At 52.6% G+C, this 19340-nt stretch overlaps 1 protein-coding gene across 1 annotated transcript in view; it reads left to right on the top strand.

Moving 5' to 3' along the window:
* The first annotated feature begins 15077 nt into the window (after positions 1-15077).
* The window catches only part of LOC119109264 (extensin-2), a 5067-nt gene continuing 804 nt past the window's right edge, over positions 15078-19340 (top strand). Inside the window, exons 1-3 of the mRNA XM_037232859.1 lie at positions 15078-15083; positions 15542-16975; positions 17358-17590. Coding sequence (XP_037088754.1) covers positions 15078-15083; positions 15542-16975; positions 17358-17590 — 1673 coding nt within the window. The remainder of the gene's footprint in view (positions 15084-15541; positions 16976-17357; positions 17591-19340) is intronic.

Genomic DNA, 19340 nt, shown 5'->3' with positions numbered 1-19340 from the left:
CGCACGCTGGCAGAGGCGGGGCTCCGAGTCCGGCGTCTGCAAGAAACCGGCCGCGACACATGTGACGCGGTGCTCACCACCGAGAAAAGTGGCGTGGCGAAACTTGTCTGTGCTGATGGTCGAGCGTCGCTTCCGCCACCTATAGGCCTCGAATTTGCTGTCATATGATTGCAGGCTCCCCGAGCGGTTCATGGCAATTTGGCAGTTCCTGAAACCCATGTGCTGGGGACTGCATAGACCGTCGGACCACAGACCACACAGACCGCTGCATAGACCATCGGGCTGCTTCATCCACCGCAAGTGGAACACCCTTGCACACAATTTAGGCTGACAGCGGTCTATTTCATGCTGCCGGGGCACAAATGCCATTCAGCAGCTCAAGCCAATCGCGCAGCCAGAGCCTTGGCAACGGGGGGGGGGGGGGGGGCACAGGGTTTACAAAGGTTCCCCTGGCAGTGAAAAGGCCCCCCTCCAAAAAAAGAAAATCGCCAGATGCAGCTCATTTGTCAGCAGGGGCGTGCTTTTGATTGATGCTTTCAATTGTCCCGCTATAACTGGAAACATGACTACTGCGCTTCGAACCCATCCCTACAGATCAGAGGCGCGTGCTGCCGCGTCCGACCGACCGGACCGACCGCGTCCGACCCACACTTCAGCACCATAAAACTACCGCTTCCGCGATTCACCTGCCACAGAGGGACACTGACAGCGCCGGCAGGCGAGGGGGGAGGCCGTATCGTGAACGGCTCCGGCCGCTCCCGGCGTGCTGTGGCAACATAGGTGCTATAATGAGATGCTGACCCCAGGGCCCAAGGCTTGTACGCTTGGGGCGAGGTCAACGCATGCGTCACGCGTTGCGACATGGGCAGTGAGTGGTGCGAGGACTGTGAAGAAAAAATAACACACACACATGATGTGGTTCATTACCTTAATTGATCTGCAACTATCAGCAGTACTGTAAAGCGACTTTGTAATTAAACCGTGCGTTATTGTGCGTAACCGTGTGTAATTAAACCCTGTATATTATCGACGGTCAAGAACGGTGGATTATTTGCACCAAATGACACAGACTTTTGCAGCAATAGCGGAATGTTGCGGTCACTTAGCCTCGGACAAGTATCCGCGGAAACAGTCGCGGAATTTCGGGTCGCGGTCGCAATACTTTGGGACACTCCGCTGCGATGCACATGCAGACACAACAGATGCTAGTTCCAGTTAGTGGCACGATATCCATGACGGCGAAAACCAGTGCCTTTTGACACGACGAACTACCCCGCCTGTTCACGGACTCAAACTGCTTGCAGAACCGTCTGTATCGCTGGTACATGATTTCGCCGTGCGTCGCCAGCGCTAGTCACCTGTAGCGATTGTGTCAGATCAGGATGTCTTTTGAAGCTAGTGACGTCACAACCATGCGCCACTAGGTTTCTTTCGTCCGTCAGATGTAGGCGCTCCCACAGGCCTTGTTTCATGTTAACCCCGCTGTTCGTGCTGCCGAGGAGGGAGGTGAGTGAGGCAGCGTCGGCTAGTGTAAAGAGATATCCATGCGAGGGTCAATGACGGAGCGGTTGCATTGTTTCTTGCAATTTTTAGATATAAAGAAATTACAAGAACGGTAACATGAACGTCTCTACTCATAGTTTGAAATTCGTGTTGCTTAAAAGCAACGTTGTATTACGTTAAATGCCCGCAAGTGACGTGCTTGAATTAACATGTTATATTTTGCCTAGCTATGCGGGCTGGGAAAGTTATAACAAGTCACATTTAAGAACGAAGGTGGTGCACTCAAAATTCTTAAACGAGAAGTCTTTCAATTCCAGGCTGCTAAAAGAGGGTATGGCATGCATAATATCACCCCAAACTACGCGTTGAAAGAACTGGGTCTATAAAAAATTGGATTCTAAATGCATAGGAAGTTGCCACTTATTCTCCTAGTTAATTTGATATGTTCTTTTTTGATGGCATCCCTACGTCATAATAATTATCTGAGGCTTTGGTCTCAACACTGGCCTAATGGGAGGGGAAGGGCGACCTTCACGTGATACTAATTCAGGTGCGGCAGTGTTTTAGTCCGTGGCGCCACGGCGGAAGAGAAGGCGCTCAAATGACACCACTAACGGTGCGGTTTGGTGATGTTCCAGCATAGGAAAAAAAATATAAAAACCTTTTGGCAGAGCCCATTTCTTTAACGAAAACAGCCAGCGGCGATGTTGAAAATAGAACGTGTCTGTTTTACGAGCGTTTACTGAACTCATTATATGCTTATGCATTTCCGCACAACTTTGCTGCCTGGTGACGCATAACACAGCGCTCTGTCGTGGAGCCGATGGGCTGGACAGATTTCTTCGCAGATAACTAGCCGCCTTCGTTTAACTGATAAAACGCGAAGGCAAGTGCCACATGTACCGTCAGTGACACGCGCATTATCTACAGATACGGCAAACCGAACACCTCCAAACAGAACACCTGCAGCGACTCAAGCCATTCCCACCAGGAAATTCGTGCGCCGAAGCAGCTATTCGCAAGTCATAACAGCAGCACAGCTCTCGCCGGCCAATGCGCCGGCGCTCGGCCGTCACCGCCGTCTCCCGCCCCGGAGGTAGTGGCGGTCGACGGTCTGCGGTCGTAAGTACGCGCCTGTCCGGTCTGCAACAGCCATTAGCTGTTGCGCCACTCAGGGCGGGGTCAGGCGGCGGTCCCCTGGCGCCGGTGACCGTGCCAGCCGGCCGAGCGGCGCCGCCGCAGCCATGCAGAGGTCACATACGGCCACAGCGGCGCGCAGAAACGCGTCCAAGGACACCACGCCAACGCGGCGCTGCCCTTGATGAGGACATAGGGCTGACATCCACGTGAAACCAACCGACCGTAACTAATTGACATCTTTCACGTGCCATGAGCTGATATCAGGTGAACCGCTCTCGCACCTAGTCTGCTGTATTTGTGCGCGCAGTTTGCGCTCGCCACAGCACACCAAAAGTTGTTTGCATTTGCGAGGAACACAAATTGTGTTGCAAGTTGTGAAAAATAGGAATAATGAAAAATGAACAATCAAGTAAAACAGTATTGGCTGGAAACGGTAGTGCCGTCCGTGGGCCTAAAACACCCGCGTGTTCTGTACTTTCCTTTCCGTACCCATCACCCTTGTCATTTGTATGTTTGTCTGCTAGAATCTGTTTTGCTATTCGGTCGTCCGCGACGAATTCGCTGTGTGGTTATACGGTTTATATAGCCGTCGTTTGCGTGAACATCCGTAGACGATGACACAGCAGAAATGTCAAGGAACGGAAAACTATGTCGACGAAAAAACCGCTCCTCGAAAATCGGGAAAAGGGTCCCCCATTCAAGCAAGCAAACCAATCCAAGTCACATGTGACATTTTGTGCTCCACACCGCCTTCCACTTCCCATGATGGTCAATCGCTGGTCGTCGATAGTGTTGGTAGTTCGTGTTCCCATATCTCCCATGAGTCCAAAGTGTTGACATTTGTGGCCAAATATTGCATTACAGGTGATACGGATCCAGTGATACATATTTAACACCAGCGCGCTGCACTCATATACCAGGCGACTGTGAAAGAAGCACAACAATTTGGCTGCTGGTATGAGGCTTGTCATGGATCTGAGCTCAGGCCAACACAAAAGAACAGCAATGCCCAGACAGGTCTTGCTACGAAAACCGAGCAGAACAACTGTGCTTTTACGATGCCATTGGGCAGCCAACGTCAGCTTAGGTCCGGTCAACCTTTCAGGAGAGCGTTGCGCTGATGCCTGGAAGGCGTTCTAGTTGAGGTTACTTCTGATGCAAACCTTGTTTCGTCCCATGCATCTTGGAAAGTTTCCCTTCAGCCGCCGCTACAATTGTTGCGGGCATTGTCTATCTATCGGTGGGCATCGAATTACCACACCCCGGTTTCTCCACCATGGTTTGCATAATCCGGCGACACCGCGGAAATTAGTGTCCATAAAGCTGTGATTACCTGCTGGTGAGGCTGTGAGGTGATGGCTAGCCTGATAGCTAGACTGTCGTCTGGCACGCCCTGGCCGGGCGAGGGTTGAGAAGCGAGCACAATGGGCTCGTCGCATTGACCACTTCCGGCGGGAACGGCTGCGTGGCATGGCTCCCGACTGCGGCATGGCTTCCGGCTGTGGCATGGCTTCCGGCTGTAAAATGACTCCCGGCCATGTTATGAGTTCTGACTGTGGCATGACACCCGGCCAGGGCATGCCTTTTAACTGCAGTATGGGTTCCGACTGTGGCGTGGCTTCCGACTGAAATATATCCTCCGACTGTGGCATGGCTTCCGACTATAGTGTAAATCCCGACTGTGGAATGGCTCCAAGTCGTGACAGGACTCCTGGCGCTGGCACGGCTCCTGACTGTCACGTGGGTCCTAGTCGTGTTATAGGTACCGACTGTGACATGGCACCGGGCCGTGGCATGAATTCCGTCTGTGGCATGAATTCCGTCTGTGGCATGAATTCCGTCTGTGGCATGGCTTCCGTCTGTGGCATGGCTCCCGTCTGTGGCATGGCTCCCGTCTGACGCATGGGCATGGATCCTGACCGTGGAGCATCGCCCGCGACTGGGGCTCGGATCCTGGCTCTGATGTGGCTCCCCGCCGAGACGTGACGGCCGCCTGAGGTGTGGGTCCTGACTCTGGTGTGGCTCCCCGCCGAGACGTGACGGCCGCCTGAGGCGTGGATCCTGACTGATGTGGCTCCCCACCGAGACATGATGACCGCCTGAGGCACGCCTCCCGGCCGCGGCATGACTCCCTGTTGTTTTGATGGCTAACGGCGAGTGGTCGGTGGACATGGCGCCTGTTGACTCGTGACACCCGCCATTACCGACGCCCGCACCCCTGCGCGGAACACCGCCCGCCGTCCCAGCGGGGTCACCCGGAGGTGTGGGCGGCGCCTCCTGCGGCGTGCGGGGGGGGGGGGGGGGGGCTGCAGCCGGTGGCCGCGCCTGGCGAGGTCGGGGTCAGTCCAAGGGGCCGCTGCGGCCCGGCGGCGGGCGACGCCGACCCATCCCCGCGCGCGCTCGGCCGCCGGTCAGGGCGCCGGCGCCGGCCAGTCGCGGCGGCTTTTTTCGTTTACGCGCCGTAGTATGACCCGGCCTTGCCGCTGTGTTCAACTGCGCAGTGCCGTGAGGTCGCGGGGTCGGGTTTTTGAACCATAGAGATGCAAAAACTTGCCGTGTTACGGCATGGAAATGCACTTGAAACTGTTCGAGAAACTGCTGAGGTCGCTTATTGGAGCCATTTGATTTGCCTTAATTTGAGCCGTGCCTGGGCATTCAAGCAGCATCGTTTCAGCTTTGCTTGGGTGATGGTTTGAAGTTATTAAGCTTCCTTCACAGGCATTGCATCTAACTGATGTTAGTCTCTCCCATGGAAACAAGTGAAACTGCATTTTGAACCCGCACCATTTTTCACAACTATCGCCTGCAGAAAAATATTGACATGAGTAAATTAAATGACAGCCAGGATCAAGCACATCACTCCGCACAAAGCCACCGCTGTCAACGTCACCCACCACCCAGTGGCATAGCTATGGCCTGAATAGGTCCACAAACGGGTATGAATCACGCCCGCAGGCCACCGCAGATTCAGGCTCGGTGGACACCACTGCGGCTTGTGAAACTGTCACCTGGCTTTCCACGGAGCCTCACGTCCCAGTTCCAGTTCCGAGCTCCGTGGCGGTCTGCAGACTTTGGGAAGTTCGGGTCGCTTCAGGAACTTGGCAGAGCCCAGTTTAGGTGTGCAGGTCATTTGGACTTGCTTGGAAGAGGTTGCGTCACGCGGCTGAGGTAAAATTCGCCGCTTTTTAGGCATAACACGACTGATAATATAACACGACTAAAAGTAAAAGTAATAACATAACACGACTAAAAGTAATGAATGGCATTATCATGTTCAGCTGGTAATGCTCTGTCCACAGTATCACGGGTGTGACGTACTGCAAGCGAAGGCGTGTGATAGGATATGCAAGAAGTTTAGAAAATGTGCCTTTGAAATTGCAGATTGCAAATTGCTAGTTGCAGATCACAGCGAAAAAGTTCTCACGACATTGTCACCCTTTCGGAAACGTTTAGTTTCTAAAATGTGAAACTGTGACATTGAAAAGTGAAGCTCTGCAAGAAGTTAAAGACAGATCCGAGAGATGTGAAAGACAAGGATGGCAAACAAAATCAAGAATTTCAACTAAAATGAATATGACTAGTTCCTTTTTTTGAACCAGTGGTCTCCACATTCAGTGTGTGGCTTGTGGTAGGCTTATTTTTTTAGGTAATTGCAAATGACGGCGAAAAAGCTTTGACGACATTCTCATCCTTTCGGAAGCGTGTCGTTTCTTAACTGGCTACAACTAAAAACAAGAATTTGAACCGAAAGTGACTTAACGGTAAACCATCACAGACCATGTGTTTCTCTTTCATGACACCTCGGTTGCAATGCAACACATTCAGCGACAGGGCTCTGATCCATGCGAATCCCGACCTCCCAGCATGCAGGCCTTAGCGCGGGGTTATGTACAGCTACTGCGGCCGGTCGAGTTGCGCAGGACAGCTAGGCGCTGCTCCGCCGCCGACCCGGCCGGCCGCCTGCCCACGCGGCTAGCAGCCGTCGGGATCGCCGGGCGTGACGGTCACTGATCACTTGTCGGAGCGCGTGCGCAGCGCTTCCACCGGCCGTGAGCGCCCAGTGAACCGCCGGCCCCGCCGTCCAACTGTTGCATCAACTGATGTGTGCGGCCGCCCCACGGCTGCGGCCGCCCATTAGCACGGTCCCGGCCGCGATGGGGCAATGCCGACGCACCGCCCGGGCCGGCCTGCCGGAGGCCGGTCCCCGCGGAGTATACTGACTCGGCCCCTCTATGATGGATGATGCTCCTTGTCAGGCTGTTCGAACAGGATACTCGTGTGTTTTTTCAGCAACTAGATAACCGATCGCATGGCAAGGCGTCGTGTTGCAAAGGATCATATGTTTTGCACATTGCTATAAGGAAACATTGTATAGGAAAATAACTGCACGTGTAGGGAATGTGCGCGGGAAGTCCTGTATGCTCCAAGCGGGAACGAAAAAAACATAGAGTGGAATAAAGATGGCATTCCAAACCATTGCACGCGGTAAGTGCCGTAAGAGATAAAGGTCGCAGACGTGAAATAACAACACGCCAAGGTTCATTGGGCGACATTATTTCTTTGGCGCGACTTTTCAGGAATTACATTTTGCAGCTGACGCCGGACTAGTAAACAACGGTACCTGCATCCCAGCACCACCAGGGAGAACTGAACGAGTAATTGGCGAAAGGCCAGCACCGGTGGAAAATACAGTCGGAGATGTCAAGGATCCGAATTTATCCTTGTCAACCAGCCCTGCTCAGGTTCTTCAAGGCCAGTTTTCTCTCAACAAATCCAGGTGACGCAGGACGGTATACTTCACTGTCCGGTGTGTGGTTGGACACATAATTCGGGGAAAAATGCTCCAAGTTTTGGTCAGATAGTCCACTGGTCGTCAGTAGGCAATTCAGAATTTGCGACATTGGTACCGAAAGCCGGGAGAAGCTGCGTAAAATCTCCATCCTCTGCGACAACTGTCAGTCCGCCATCCGCCTGCAGAACGTGCCAGCACTGCCATTAGGGAGGAAGTCATCCCATCCCAGACACATCTTCCACAACCCCAGAGCAAACACTTGGCGAGGATCAGGGACGGTGTCGGAAGCCCAAGTGGATCAGAAAGTCTGGTAAACAGACTGAGCCTCAGGGGCGATGCCAAAGGAGGGATCAGGGCATCCGGGCCTCCCCTATACATTAGGCCCGGGTTTTCGTTTTTTTTCGCTATATATGGCTCCCATCAGAAAGCTTGAAATCGCCGTGATGCGCACTCATCGAGCTTCGCCCCCCCCCCCCGCCCCTTCAGGAAGTCCCGACGGCGCCCATACTGAACACCACCCGCTTGGTTGATACAGTGCTGTCAGGAAGCTGCTGGCCGACGAAGGTCAAAATGTCGTCGTAAGGACTCCAGGACACCACAACACTCTGCTACTCCTCCCTTCACTAGCATGTCGCTCTCCACAACCAGATGTGTAGCTTTCCTTAGTGTACCCTCCTAGTAGATTGACGTTTATGAACAGATATGTCCCTATAAATGACGTAGATTTTACACATACTAACACGTGCAACACATGTGAACAATGGTGCATCGACATATCTTACACACGCACATATTATATATAATACATACATGCAAACATGCTATGTTTACGTATTGACATATCATACAGTTTTGAAAACTTTCTAATGCTGTTTTCCCCCTTGACGTGGCTTGTCGATTTCCCGATGAAGCCGAACGATCCAATGCAATTTCGTCAATTTGACCTATCAGAGAAGGCATATTAAGTGGGAATTTGACTCTTATAACTCGATTTTACCAATGGAAGGATACATTCAGCTTTGTCCACTCGCATCTACCTGTTGCAGGTTGACAAGAGTTTTGCAATGCCATTTTCTGTGTGATTATAGCCTGTTTAGTCTTTGAGGTCAAAGGGTGACCTTTGAAACCCCCTCGTTGGGTTAAGGTAAATAATTCCCGTAGGACGTGGTTAAGACCTTAACGCTATGCAGCTTATTATCTTTCATCAGATTATTACGACACTTATCACTGACGTCCTTATCGACGTCCTTACGACACTTATCACTGACACTCATCACTGACCCAAACGGTCTCTATCGTTTTTTACATATAACATTTTGCTTTGAATCTTTTGTAGCTTGAACTTTATTCATGAGAAGCTTTCTCTCGACAATCAGTATTTCTACTAGGATCTTTTTGCGACCTATTCCAAATATTTGTTTAGGATGTGTATTTATGGATAATCCTTTCGCTGTTGACATCGACGTCGTACGAACTTTTACTTATGCTCCGTTTCATTCAGTCTTTTGCGTACCTTTTTTCCTTTTGCGTAGATAAATGCTGACTGAATAACTGCGTAAACTTGTTCATTTGTGAACTTGCTTTAACGCGTTCGTGATCATTGCGCTCATGCGCCTGTGAGTGGTAAAGTGCAGGAAATGACAACGAAACAAGCTACTTTAATCAACAGTTTTAATGGCGGCCGGCACTAGAGTTCAACCATCTTTAAATGCCACTGTGCCCCGCCATGCAAACATGTGGAGCCACTCCCGTGTTGATGTAAAAGAGACCTTTATCTCATCAAGGTGTTGTGATGCCAGGCAGACAGCTGTGCATGAATGTCCGGACTACTCAATCGTGCTGACTTTTGGCGGAGCAAATAACTCATTTTTTTCAAAGTTATCTCCATACGGATGAGTGTTTGGTAGATGGGACACACTGCATGACATTGTCCAGTCATTAGCGGCAGACCATATTGCTGTTGTTGCGGAAATTAATGGTATGGAAAAATGTGGTTCTAAGTGCACACTGTTCTAGGTCTTAAATGTAGCTCTATGTGCGCACTGTTCTAAGTCTTTGACCAAGGCCAAATAAGTGATAGAGGTTATCCCGAGAGCTCCCGTCAAATGCCAGGAACCTGGTTGAAATAGTTTTTTTTGTTTACCTTCGAATACACGCACGCAATTGCACCGTCTTTTCATGAGGGTTAAAATATGATATTAGGTGTGAAAAAAATGCTCTCTGAGCATGCTTATATATGTTGGTTTGACTCAAAGGAGATGACATTCGGGGGCACTTTTGAGAAATAAGCTATGAATTTGCTTTGGTTAACTGATACCGTCAGTCCGTCTTGATCTTAATACGCAATAGCCAAGTAGAAGCGTATTTGTTGTTAGTGTCTTTTCTGCATCAGCTATGTGTTCAGCCCTTCACCTTTGAGCAGGACTGGGTCAAGTGTGGGAAGAGATCCGTTTTGGGATATTTTGAAGGGCGTTTTAACGTGCGCTGGGCGTTGTTTGTGGGCCTCTTCATGCCACGAACAAAATCCGTTCCGTGATGTGTCAGTGGTGTCCACCATGGTGATCTAGGACATCACCGCCGAATCTTGTCACTGACAACACCGGTAATCTCCTGCGCTGTGTGCCGCTCTTGGAGATGGGCTTGTTTTTTATCCAGACGCAAACATAGTTGTCGTGACGCTACCTGCAATGCTAGGACTGTTCGATTCTATGCATCTTTTGCATGGGACTGCGAGCCGAGCTCATCTTAACCTCCTCTAACACGATATTTTTCGCTTCGGCGACGCGGCCCGGTGCGGATCGGCCACGAGGATCCCGTTTCTCCAACGGCCTCATACAATCGCCTAATCGCTTATCGTCCGCCACGCAGGCTTTGCGAAGATGCAGCAAAACTATCTAAACGTACTTCGTGACATTTTCAAGTAGTGTGCTAACACCCCAAGCTGTTTGATCAGGCGGGGTCTCTTTCAGCATTGCGGCATTGCCAGAACTTCCCCTCCCCAACTGGTGAACTTAGCAAACGTGAAACTTGCACGGTGCAAAAAAGTGAAAAACGGGTTGAACCTGGTCCTGATATCGAGCCCGGGGTCACGGCACCAGATAAGGATCGGTTGACTAAGGAAACAGTGGGAAATCGTATCGGAAAAGTGTGGACCAACCCGTCCAGCTGATCACATCCATCGGAGCGTGAAACATGGCACATGCATGCAGTCAATGTACACAACACTGGGTGAGCTTGACAGTGTCTGCCCGTTGTACGTGTACGGTCTGTGTCACTCGACGAGACGTTGCTTCGAGGGGGCTTCTTGTCATCAGTATATTTTGCCCCACGATCGCCATCCTGTAGGTCTGCTAGCATACCGTAGTTCCCATGTGACCGTGCGCCCTATCTGACCTACATGAGCGGCTTTATGGATTGTGAGTCTCTATGCTGTCAATAATCGATCATCACTATACCGAGAGGTGCTGATTAATCGCCATGAGGCAAGCAACGGTGAACGAGCAGCTACATGATCAACTTCTTTTGGTTCCAAGTGCTTGCGCGTGCTATTTATGAACAGAAAATTCGAACAAAAAATATGCGTTCAGAATATTCTAGAGAGGGAACACGGTGCGTCCCCGACCCCCCCCCCAAAAAAAAAAAAACAGTCCGCCAAGCGTTTAAGATTCCAATGTTAGAGGCGTTCAAAATGGAATTGTAGCATGAAACAGATATGAATACAGTCATTTCTCGTTGTTCAGCGCCTGGATTGTTTTAGCATTGCCCAACTGCTGTGGGCATTATCTCGGAAATCATCACAGTACAGAACGCTCAAAGCATCATCATCACCACCAACAACAACATCACCAGCATCATCATCATCATCATCACCAGCAATCATCACAGTGTTGATACGTTTGAACTGTGACGATGTATCTGCGTTGCTTGGTAACACGCAACAAATTACATACCTGGGGCGGGCAAAACGCCGTGCAATCCTCGCGCATTTTCGTGGGTTTTACAGTTGCACATGGCTTACGCCTTAACTTACGCCCTACTTGACACACACATTTGGACACCTTCAGCAAAGGAAAAACAGGCTTGAGTGCGACGCGAATAACCGCGTGCAGAGTGTCGCGTGTGCCAAAATGCGATGCGAACAAAAAACGCACATAGAAGGAAATGCGACGAGGATCACGTATACGAAAAAATACGATACGGAGATTGTTCTTGCGTGTAAATAAGTGTACGAGGAAACGGAACCTAAAAAAAATAGAGGAGGAAGAAATGCGATGCAAAAAAATGCGTATGCGGGGTTTGTGCCACGAAAATGTGGTATGAAAAAATGTCATTCAAATTAATCCGTTACGAAGCGTGGCGCGCCGAGGAATGCGTTAAAAGTGGCGTCCTGGAATCTTTCCTGCCATGAGGAAGGTCACTTTCGGTATAAGGACCCACAGTGCCAAGACACCAAGAGCTAAAGCCTTCTGAAGCACTCAAGTAACATGTAACAAGCGCCCCCTGCTTTTTTGCTGTGTCAAATACCCAAGATCACGAGCGCCGCCATTTCGGCAACGTTGAAAAAGAAACAGACGCGACGTCCATACCATTAGGCCATTTCAAAATAACATTTTCAGGGAAATGTGCGGCTGCTCAGGGCTGGTCTGGTTTTCTGGTTTAAGGTGCGTTCAATGATGTCGTCTTTGTCCAAATTTATGTACGTCAGGTGCGTGCAAGGAGTTCACAAGTTAGTAACAGTTAGAGTTGCTAGAGTTGCTCATCGGTCATCGGCCATTATGAGTAATCATGTTGCAAATTATATTATATTATAGAGACGAACGACGACTTCGGCCTGCACGCTTGAAACAAGGTCCTTGGCGCTCTCTTACCATGCTGATTCCACATTTTCGACCCTAACACCTAGAGAGTGGATCACTGGAGCAAAGGGCGATAAGGGCTAAGGGAAAGGGGGGTGGGGGGGGGGGTAAGGTAACGCTTAACACTTACATTTTTAACTGCATTGAGATGGGCATGGAACAAATCCTCGCGACGAAAGTGTCTCGATGGTATGGATGATGCGCACACAAATGTAATGCATTGCCATTTTAGCTCTCTTTAGCACTATCTGACCTTACTTGATCTTTCTGTCCTCTGTTCGACCTCCACCAAGAGAACGGGACTTGTTAAGCATGTGAAATTTGGCACATGAATTTTGGCATTTTGGCAATTGGCACATATATGGCACACGTGCGATTTGGCACAAAACGGCACACGTGTCTTCACGCCAAACTGCTACTCTATCAACTGATTGCTGCAAACACACATGCTACGTCGTAAGCATCCAAGCATGTCCGGTGCACGCTTACCAAAAACGTTGATTTTCTGCCGGTGACGCCCGCCTCCGTGATCCCCGTCACCGGCTTCTACGCCTGCGAGAATCTTGGTAATCGACACACTTCTCTTTGGCAAATCCTTGGTAACTTTTGCACATCGCTCCCATAAGCGATAATCGGATAGCCGTTGTTGGAGTCGCATTCAGAGGATGGCCTGCCCAGCCACCGGCTGGTATCGATAAGAATAAGTGGAAAAACCAGCCAAGAGAACTCATCTACGAGCCCCAACAATTCTCGATTTGACGAATGATGGCGCATCTTCAAACTCATTTGCCACCAGCACAGACGACAGCGTCGAAAGCAACGACTGCTTTGCAATTTCGCTGACGTCACCCGCTATCGGACAGGATACGACCGTCTCGGGTCTCCACTCGGGCAAAGTGGAGATGCGTCACAGCCAGCACTGCTCCGACCACGAGCTTGCCAACCGTCTGGTAGTGCAGCAGGTTCTGGCACGGCTTCAAGTCATTCATAGGGATGTTAACGGACGTCAGCGCAGACAGCCACGCGAGAGCACTGTCCGCTGACGCCCTAAGGATGGATTTGAGGCTGCACATCATGCAGCTATTTCCGTTGCAAGGGTTTGTATGAAATCCATCTCGACTTAGGTCATGATATCTTCAGTTTTAGGCTCTGCTGTCCCCCAAAAAACTGTCTGCTTTCGACTCAAATTGCTATGCGACGCGATCGATCGATGCTTTAGCCAATAAGATATAATAAGCTTTGCAAGAGAGCACCAAAAACTTTGTTTCAAGCGTACAAGCAGACAAATATGTTCATCTGCTGGTTTATGAACGAAACAGGCTTAAAAATACCGAACTTTGGGCTCGATGCGCACCCCTCAGAAGTGAATCTTGACAAAATGACACAAATGAACACGACTTAAACCGAAGAACCAAACTAGCTCTGAGCACCCATACCATTCCCCAAAAGTGTTATTCTGTGATTGCCCTTATGCCATGTTCACGCGAGCACTTTCTTTCGATTTAAAAGTTAGCGAGTTGAACTAATTTCCCGACACGCGCGTGGGGCAACGTGTCGGTCCCGGACTGCGCGTCGGGGACTTCGCTAGATCATGCACTGACCTCCAGGGTATAACCTCTGAGGTCGGTGACGCAACAGTGGGGCCTAGTGTAGCCGCTATCGCTCATGCCACGTTCTTCCACGCCCAGCGGCCAGCTGCGGTGAAATGATGGCTGCAGTCAAAACACCCAGCTGGTGATAGCTAGCTCAGTAGCATGACGTCATGGATGCTCCGTACTTGTAAGCATACCTGGATCAAAGCCTGCGGCGTGGCGTTGAAGCAGCGCTGCTGTTCATTGGTGTTGCCAGCCGTGGGGTGGGCGTAAAGGACATCTCAGGCAATTACTTCTTATGACGCCACGCTAGAAGCATATCTACACAGCCCCAATGATCATAAGCCGGAGGGCATTCAGATGAATGCACAAATACCTCCCCAGGCGCTGTAGAAATTTTCCACTTACTTCACCGTATTACTTCTATCCACACGCAAACAAACCAAACGTGATCCTTTGCTCTCCTCATATATAAGCAAGGCGGGCCAGACGCCAAATCCGGTCTTTCTTCCGGAGCGGAGGGGAACCGTCCGCGGTTGGCTTTGACTCGTGATCGATGAGGGTCCGATATCGGCCGTGTGCTGCGTGCCGTTAGCGGGAGTTAGCCAGGCAGCATTACGTTTTGCAGAGCGATCACGCTTGGATTTGGATCACGTTTGGCCTTGACTAGACCTGACCGTCGTGACCTATCTCGCCGACTCCAGCGTGTCTCACCACACTGGCTGAAGCGTTCTCCCCAGTGTCCGCACCCGCGGCTCACACCCGGCGCAGCACCCGCGGCCCGCACCCGGCGCAGCACCCGCCGCCGGTACACCACCCCGTCACACGACGGAGACGTTTCTGTCACGGTGCGGACTGCCCGCAGTCCATTACCGCACCTCACGTGCCAGCAAAGATCGTCCCACGCCACGCCCGCACGTGCCGGCAAAGATCGCCCCATGCCACGCCCGCACGCGAGATGCAGGCGATAACCGATAAGATCTCCCGGCGCTCGGCCTTACGTCAGGGCGGCCGCCAGCTGATGGGCCGGCGTGACGTCACTGGTGGCGGGCCGACGCCGGTCCGCGTGTGAAAGGTCTGCACCCTGCAGGCTGGTCGGCTCGACCCTGCCCCCAAGGCCCGGTGTGGCAATGCCGTCACATATAAAGTAGAGCGCGGCGAGCGCTCAGCAGCATACGCCGCGGTTCGCTCACCATGAAGGTAGGAGCGTGGTGGGGCGCTCTTCCACGCTGAGGACGGCGCCACCGACGTCTGGTTTGAAGCAGCAGTGAACGGAGCTCGCTCGTCCTGGGTCGCGAGGGAAGCGACTCAAACAAGCCCCGTCAGGGCTTTGCTTAACCCCGAGATCGCTTTGATCAAGGAGAGCTCAAGGGGATGGGATCGCTTTGATCGAGGGAAATCGCTCAAGGGATCAATGCCTATCAACACGTGACATTGTATTTTCCAAATACCTACCGGTAGACGCGTCTTTTAACTCTGGTACCGTGTTTCAGATTTTGCTGTGCTCGCTCCTGTTGGCGGTTGCCGCCGCCGACCTCTTGCCGGGTGACCCGAACCACGGAGGTCACCATGGAGGTCACCATGGAGCTCACCACGGAGCTCACCACGGAGCTCACCACGGGGGTCACCACGCGCCCAGTCACGGTCACGGCTCGCAGGAGGTGCACGCGGAGCAGGCCTCGTCGGCGGCAGCTCCGGCCCCGCATTCGCCCGTTGGGCCCTCGTACGACGCACCCGAGCCCGCCTACAAGGAAGGCGAAGAAGACGTCCACGGCGCTCCGGAGCCCTCCTACGGAGCCCCTGAGCCGGCCTATGGGGCACCTGAGCCAGCCTATGGCGCCCCTGAGCCAGCCTATGGCGCCCCTGAGCCAGCCTATGGTGCCCCTGAGCCAGCCTATGGTGCCCCTGAGCCAGCCTATGGTGCCCCTGAGCCAGCCTATGGCGCCCCTGAGCCAGCCTATGGCGCCCCTGAGCCAGCCTATGGGGCCCCCGAGCCATCGTACAAGGCGCCTGAGCCATCCTATGGTGCCCCGGAACCTCCTTACAAGGCCCCTGAGCCATCTTATGGAGCGCCCGAGCCCGCATACAAGGCGCCTGAGCCGAGTTACGGAGCTCCCGAACCTTCTTACAAAGCGCCTGAGCCATCATACGGAGCCCCCGAACCTGCTTACAAGGCCCCTGAACCATCCTACGGAGCCCCTGAACCTGCTTACAAGGCCCCTGAGCCGTCTTATGGAGCTCCCGAGCCCGCTTACAAGGCCCCTGAACCAGTCTATGGTACCCCGGAACCTTCTTACAAGGCCCCTGAACCATCCTATGGAGCCCCCGAGCCCGCGCACAAGGCACCTGAGCCGGCCTACGGAGCTCCCGAACCTTCTTACAAAGCTCCTGAGCCATCCTATGGAGCCCCGCAGCCTTCATACAAGGCACCTGAACCTGCTTATGGAGCCCCTGAGCCTTCCCTTGAGGATCCTGAGCCCTCTTACAAAGCACCTGAGCCGTCCTATGGGTCGCCCGAACCTTCCTACAAAGCCCCTGAACCAGCCTATGGAGCTCCCGAGCCTTCTTATAAACCCACTGAGGCTTCGTATGAAGCCCCTGAGCCCGCTTACAAAGGACCAGAACCTTCTTATCGCGCACCTCAAGCCTCTTACGGTGCCGCTGGACCCTCTTATAAGGCCCCCGAGCCCACTTACGGCGCCCCTGGACCTTCCTACAAAGGTCCCGAAGCATCCTACGGAGCCCCTGGACCTTCTTACAAGGCTCCTGGGCCCTCTTACCCCGCACCGAAGCCTGCCTACGGGCCCAAGCCCTCCTTCGCGCCTTCTCCTTATCGCCCTTCTGCTGGCTACGCCAGCCTAGCTCCCAAGAGCCCTCAGCCCAGCTATCGGCCGGCCGGTTACAAAGCCCCCGCCCCCTCCTACAGGCCCGCCCCCTACAAAGCTTCCGTTTCTTCCTACAAGCCTGAGCCTTATCGCGCTCCTCTGACTCCCTACAAACCGGCTCCGAAGAGCCCAGTGGCGTCCCACTCGTCGTCCTACAAGGGCCCGAAGCCCTCTTACGAGCCGTCTTACGAGACCCCCTACGTTAGGGTAAGCAAGCGCAATCCGTCGACGTACTTCGGACTGCCGAAACACCGTCCTAGTGCGTGGTGAGGCATTGCGTTTCGGCCCACACCCAAACACTGTGTCGATTCAAACCCAGAGCTCAATTGCAAAACCAGGGCAGACCACCCGCGTCAACAGTCCATGTGCATCTCCTAAAAGACATTGTCTTCGTCGTTTTCACACGTCGAGGAGTTCGACGGTCTCTCCGACTGGGCTTTCCTGCGCGGTCACGCGCAGCTCGCTCAGGAGCTCGCGACGGCCGCGGCCGAGCCGACCCAGCCTCGCGCCGAGTGTCCTCAGAGCCGGGCGCCTGCCTGCGGCCCGCAGCAGCGTCGGGCATCGGCCCTGACCGTCACCCCATCCGCAGTCGCCGGTCTCCTACACCTACGACTACGCGGTGGAGGACGGCCACAGCGGCAACGCCTACTCCAAGCAGGAGAACCGCGACGGCTACAACACGCGCGGCTCGTACCAGGTGGCGCTGCCGGACGGCCGCGTGCAGACGGTGCGCTACAGCGCCGACGACGCTGGCTTCGTCGCTGAGGTGGCGTACGAGGGCGAGGCGCAGTATCCGCCTGAGGCTGAGCACAAGGGCGCCGGGTACGTGGCGCCCGAGCCGGCGTACCGGCCGCAGCCCCGCGCTGCGCCAGCGCCCGCCTACAAGCCCGCCAGCTACCCCAGCTAGGTGGCGGCCGACTGTCCTACAGCAAGCTTCTTTCTCTCCTCCGCTTTGTTCTCTCCTCTTCTTCGTTCTCTTCTCTTCGGCGCCTGACTGACATCTCCTCTCGCTGCTGCTGTGGTCGTCGGAGAGCGATATTCTCTGCATCGTTGGGGAGGAGGTGACGACTAACTTCTCCTGAACATCTGGTGGCTCGATTCTCCTCCTCCGTCTCGCTGTTGTTAATCACTGACGTCTTCTCTCTTCTTCTTTAATTGTTCTGTCTGTTGTTCTGTCTGTTATGCTACACTACTTTTTTACTATTGCGCTCGTTTTGTGCTCTGGATTGCTGCCTGTCGCGGAGGATGCAAATACTGGTAACACACTGTACCTTGCCCAATACTTGTATCGTGCCTTGTTGAGTGTCTCGGATCACCTTGTTGTTGCATGTTTCTTTCAGGACGAGATTAAGTGTAGATTTTTGTGGCTGTGTGAACGAATGCCACTTCCTTTTGGCTGGCATCGTCAATAAACAACTCATGAATATGCATTGCCTCTGTTAATTTGGATCGGCGAGGGAAGACCTGCACTTATAACTGAAAGCGTTTCTCCTAGAACGGGTGTGGACACCTCCATGTCGACTCAATTCCCACATGGCGCAAATCCAGGACGCGTACGCACCATTAAAGTCACATAATGACTTCAGAGTAGATCAGGCGCCGCCACCCGGGAAGGGGGACTTCCCCAAGGGGAAATGCGGGCATCTAAGGGGGGGGGGATTTCCGGTGCAGTTGCATCATGTCTGAGCCAACGAAGACATCGCTCAGGCGGCGCCAACGGACAGGTGCTACCTTGAATGTGATGCTGCCAGAGCTTCTGTCATGTACCACATGCACTGAGCTGAGCACATCTGCCGTGCAAGCTAAAGCAGGGCGGTGATTGGACGGCGACCAGCGGGCGGATACGAACCATATTGTTTCTGAATAAAGAAGTATATTTGAACGCTTTAGTGTGTCAGTCCGAACATCTAAAAAGGAAGGAAATCCGTTGAAATTCCGGAAATCCGCAATTAGAAGGTATGTTTCGCTTGTGAAATCTTTAGACTTATTATAGGAACGCATAAGCATTTACAGTACCGCGAACAGGGGATGGAATTTGATGGTGGAGCTAGACAAGCAAAGGCAGAATCTCTGTATTCGTGTCGCTGTCACTGATCGCCTACTCAGAGGACAACCCCAAAATTTTTCTGCTGAAATATATGCCCGCACGTGATTTTTGAACGGTCTGAATTGATTACGAAAGACTTTCGAAACATTATGTCGCGACGGCCGTGTTGGCGCACCGGGCGCCCGCCGCCCGGTGTCAGATGCAACACTAAACGCCACTCGCTTGACGGAAACTGCAGCCCGGGCAATCGGGGTTATTGCTCCCAAGATTACAAGCACGCAAGCTCAAAACTTTCTATGCTGTTTATTTCACATGTCGATCCGAAACAGCGATGGAAGTCCTCATTTGTGTTAACCTTTTTTAATTTTGACCTTGTTTTGATCCGCCTTATCTAAAAATAAGGAAACTGCTAACCTTTTCCGGGTAAGGGGCCGGTGGGTAGAACACAGGGGGAACATTATATTTCGCGGTCAGGAGGTAAAGTAAAAGGCCATTCTGTTACAGCGCGGGTGCAAAGGTGCTAGT

Source organism: Pollicipes pollicipes, unplaced genomic scaffold, assembly GCF_011947565.3.
Source record: "Pollicipes pollicipes isolate AB1234 unplaced genomic scaffold, Ppol_2.1 Scaffold_7231;HRSCAF=8579_pilon_pilon_pilon, whole genome shotgun sequence".
Taxonomy (NCBI): Eukaryota; Metazoa; Arthropoda; class Thecostraca; order Pollicipedomorpha; family Pollicipedidae; genus Pollicipes; species Pollicipes pollicipes.
This window is presented reverse-complemented; position numbering and strand designations above follow the sequence as displayed.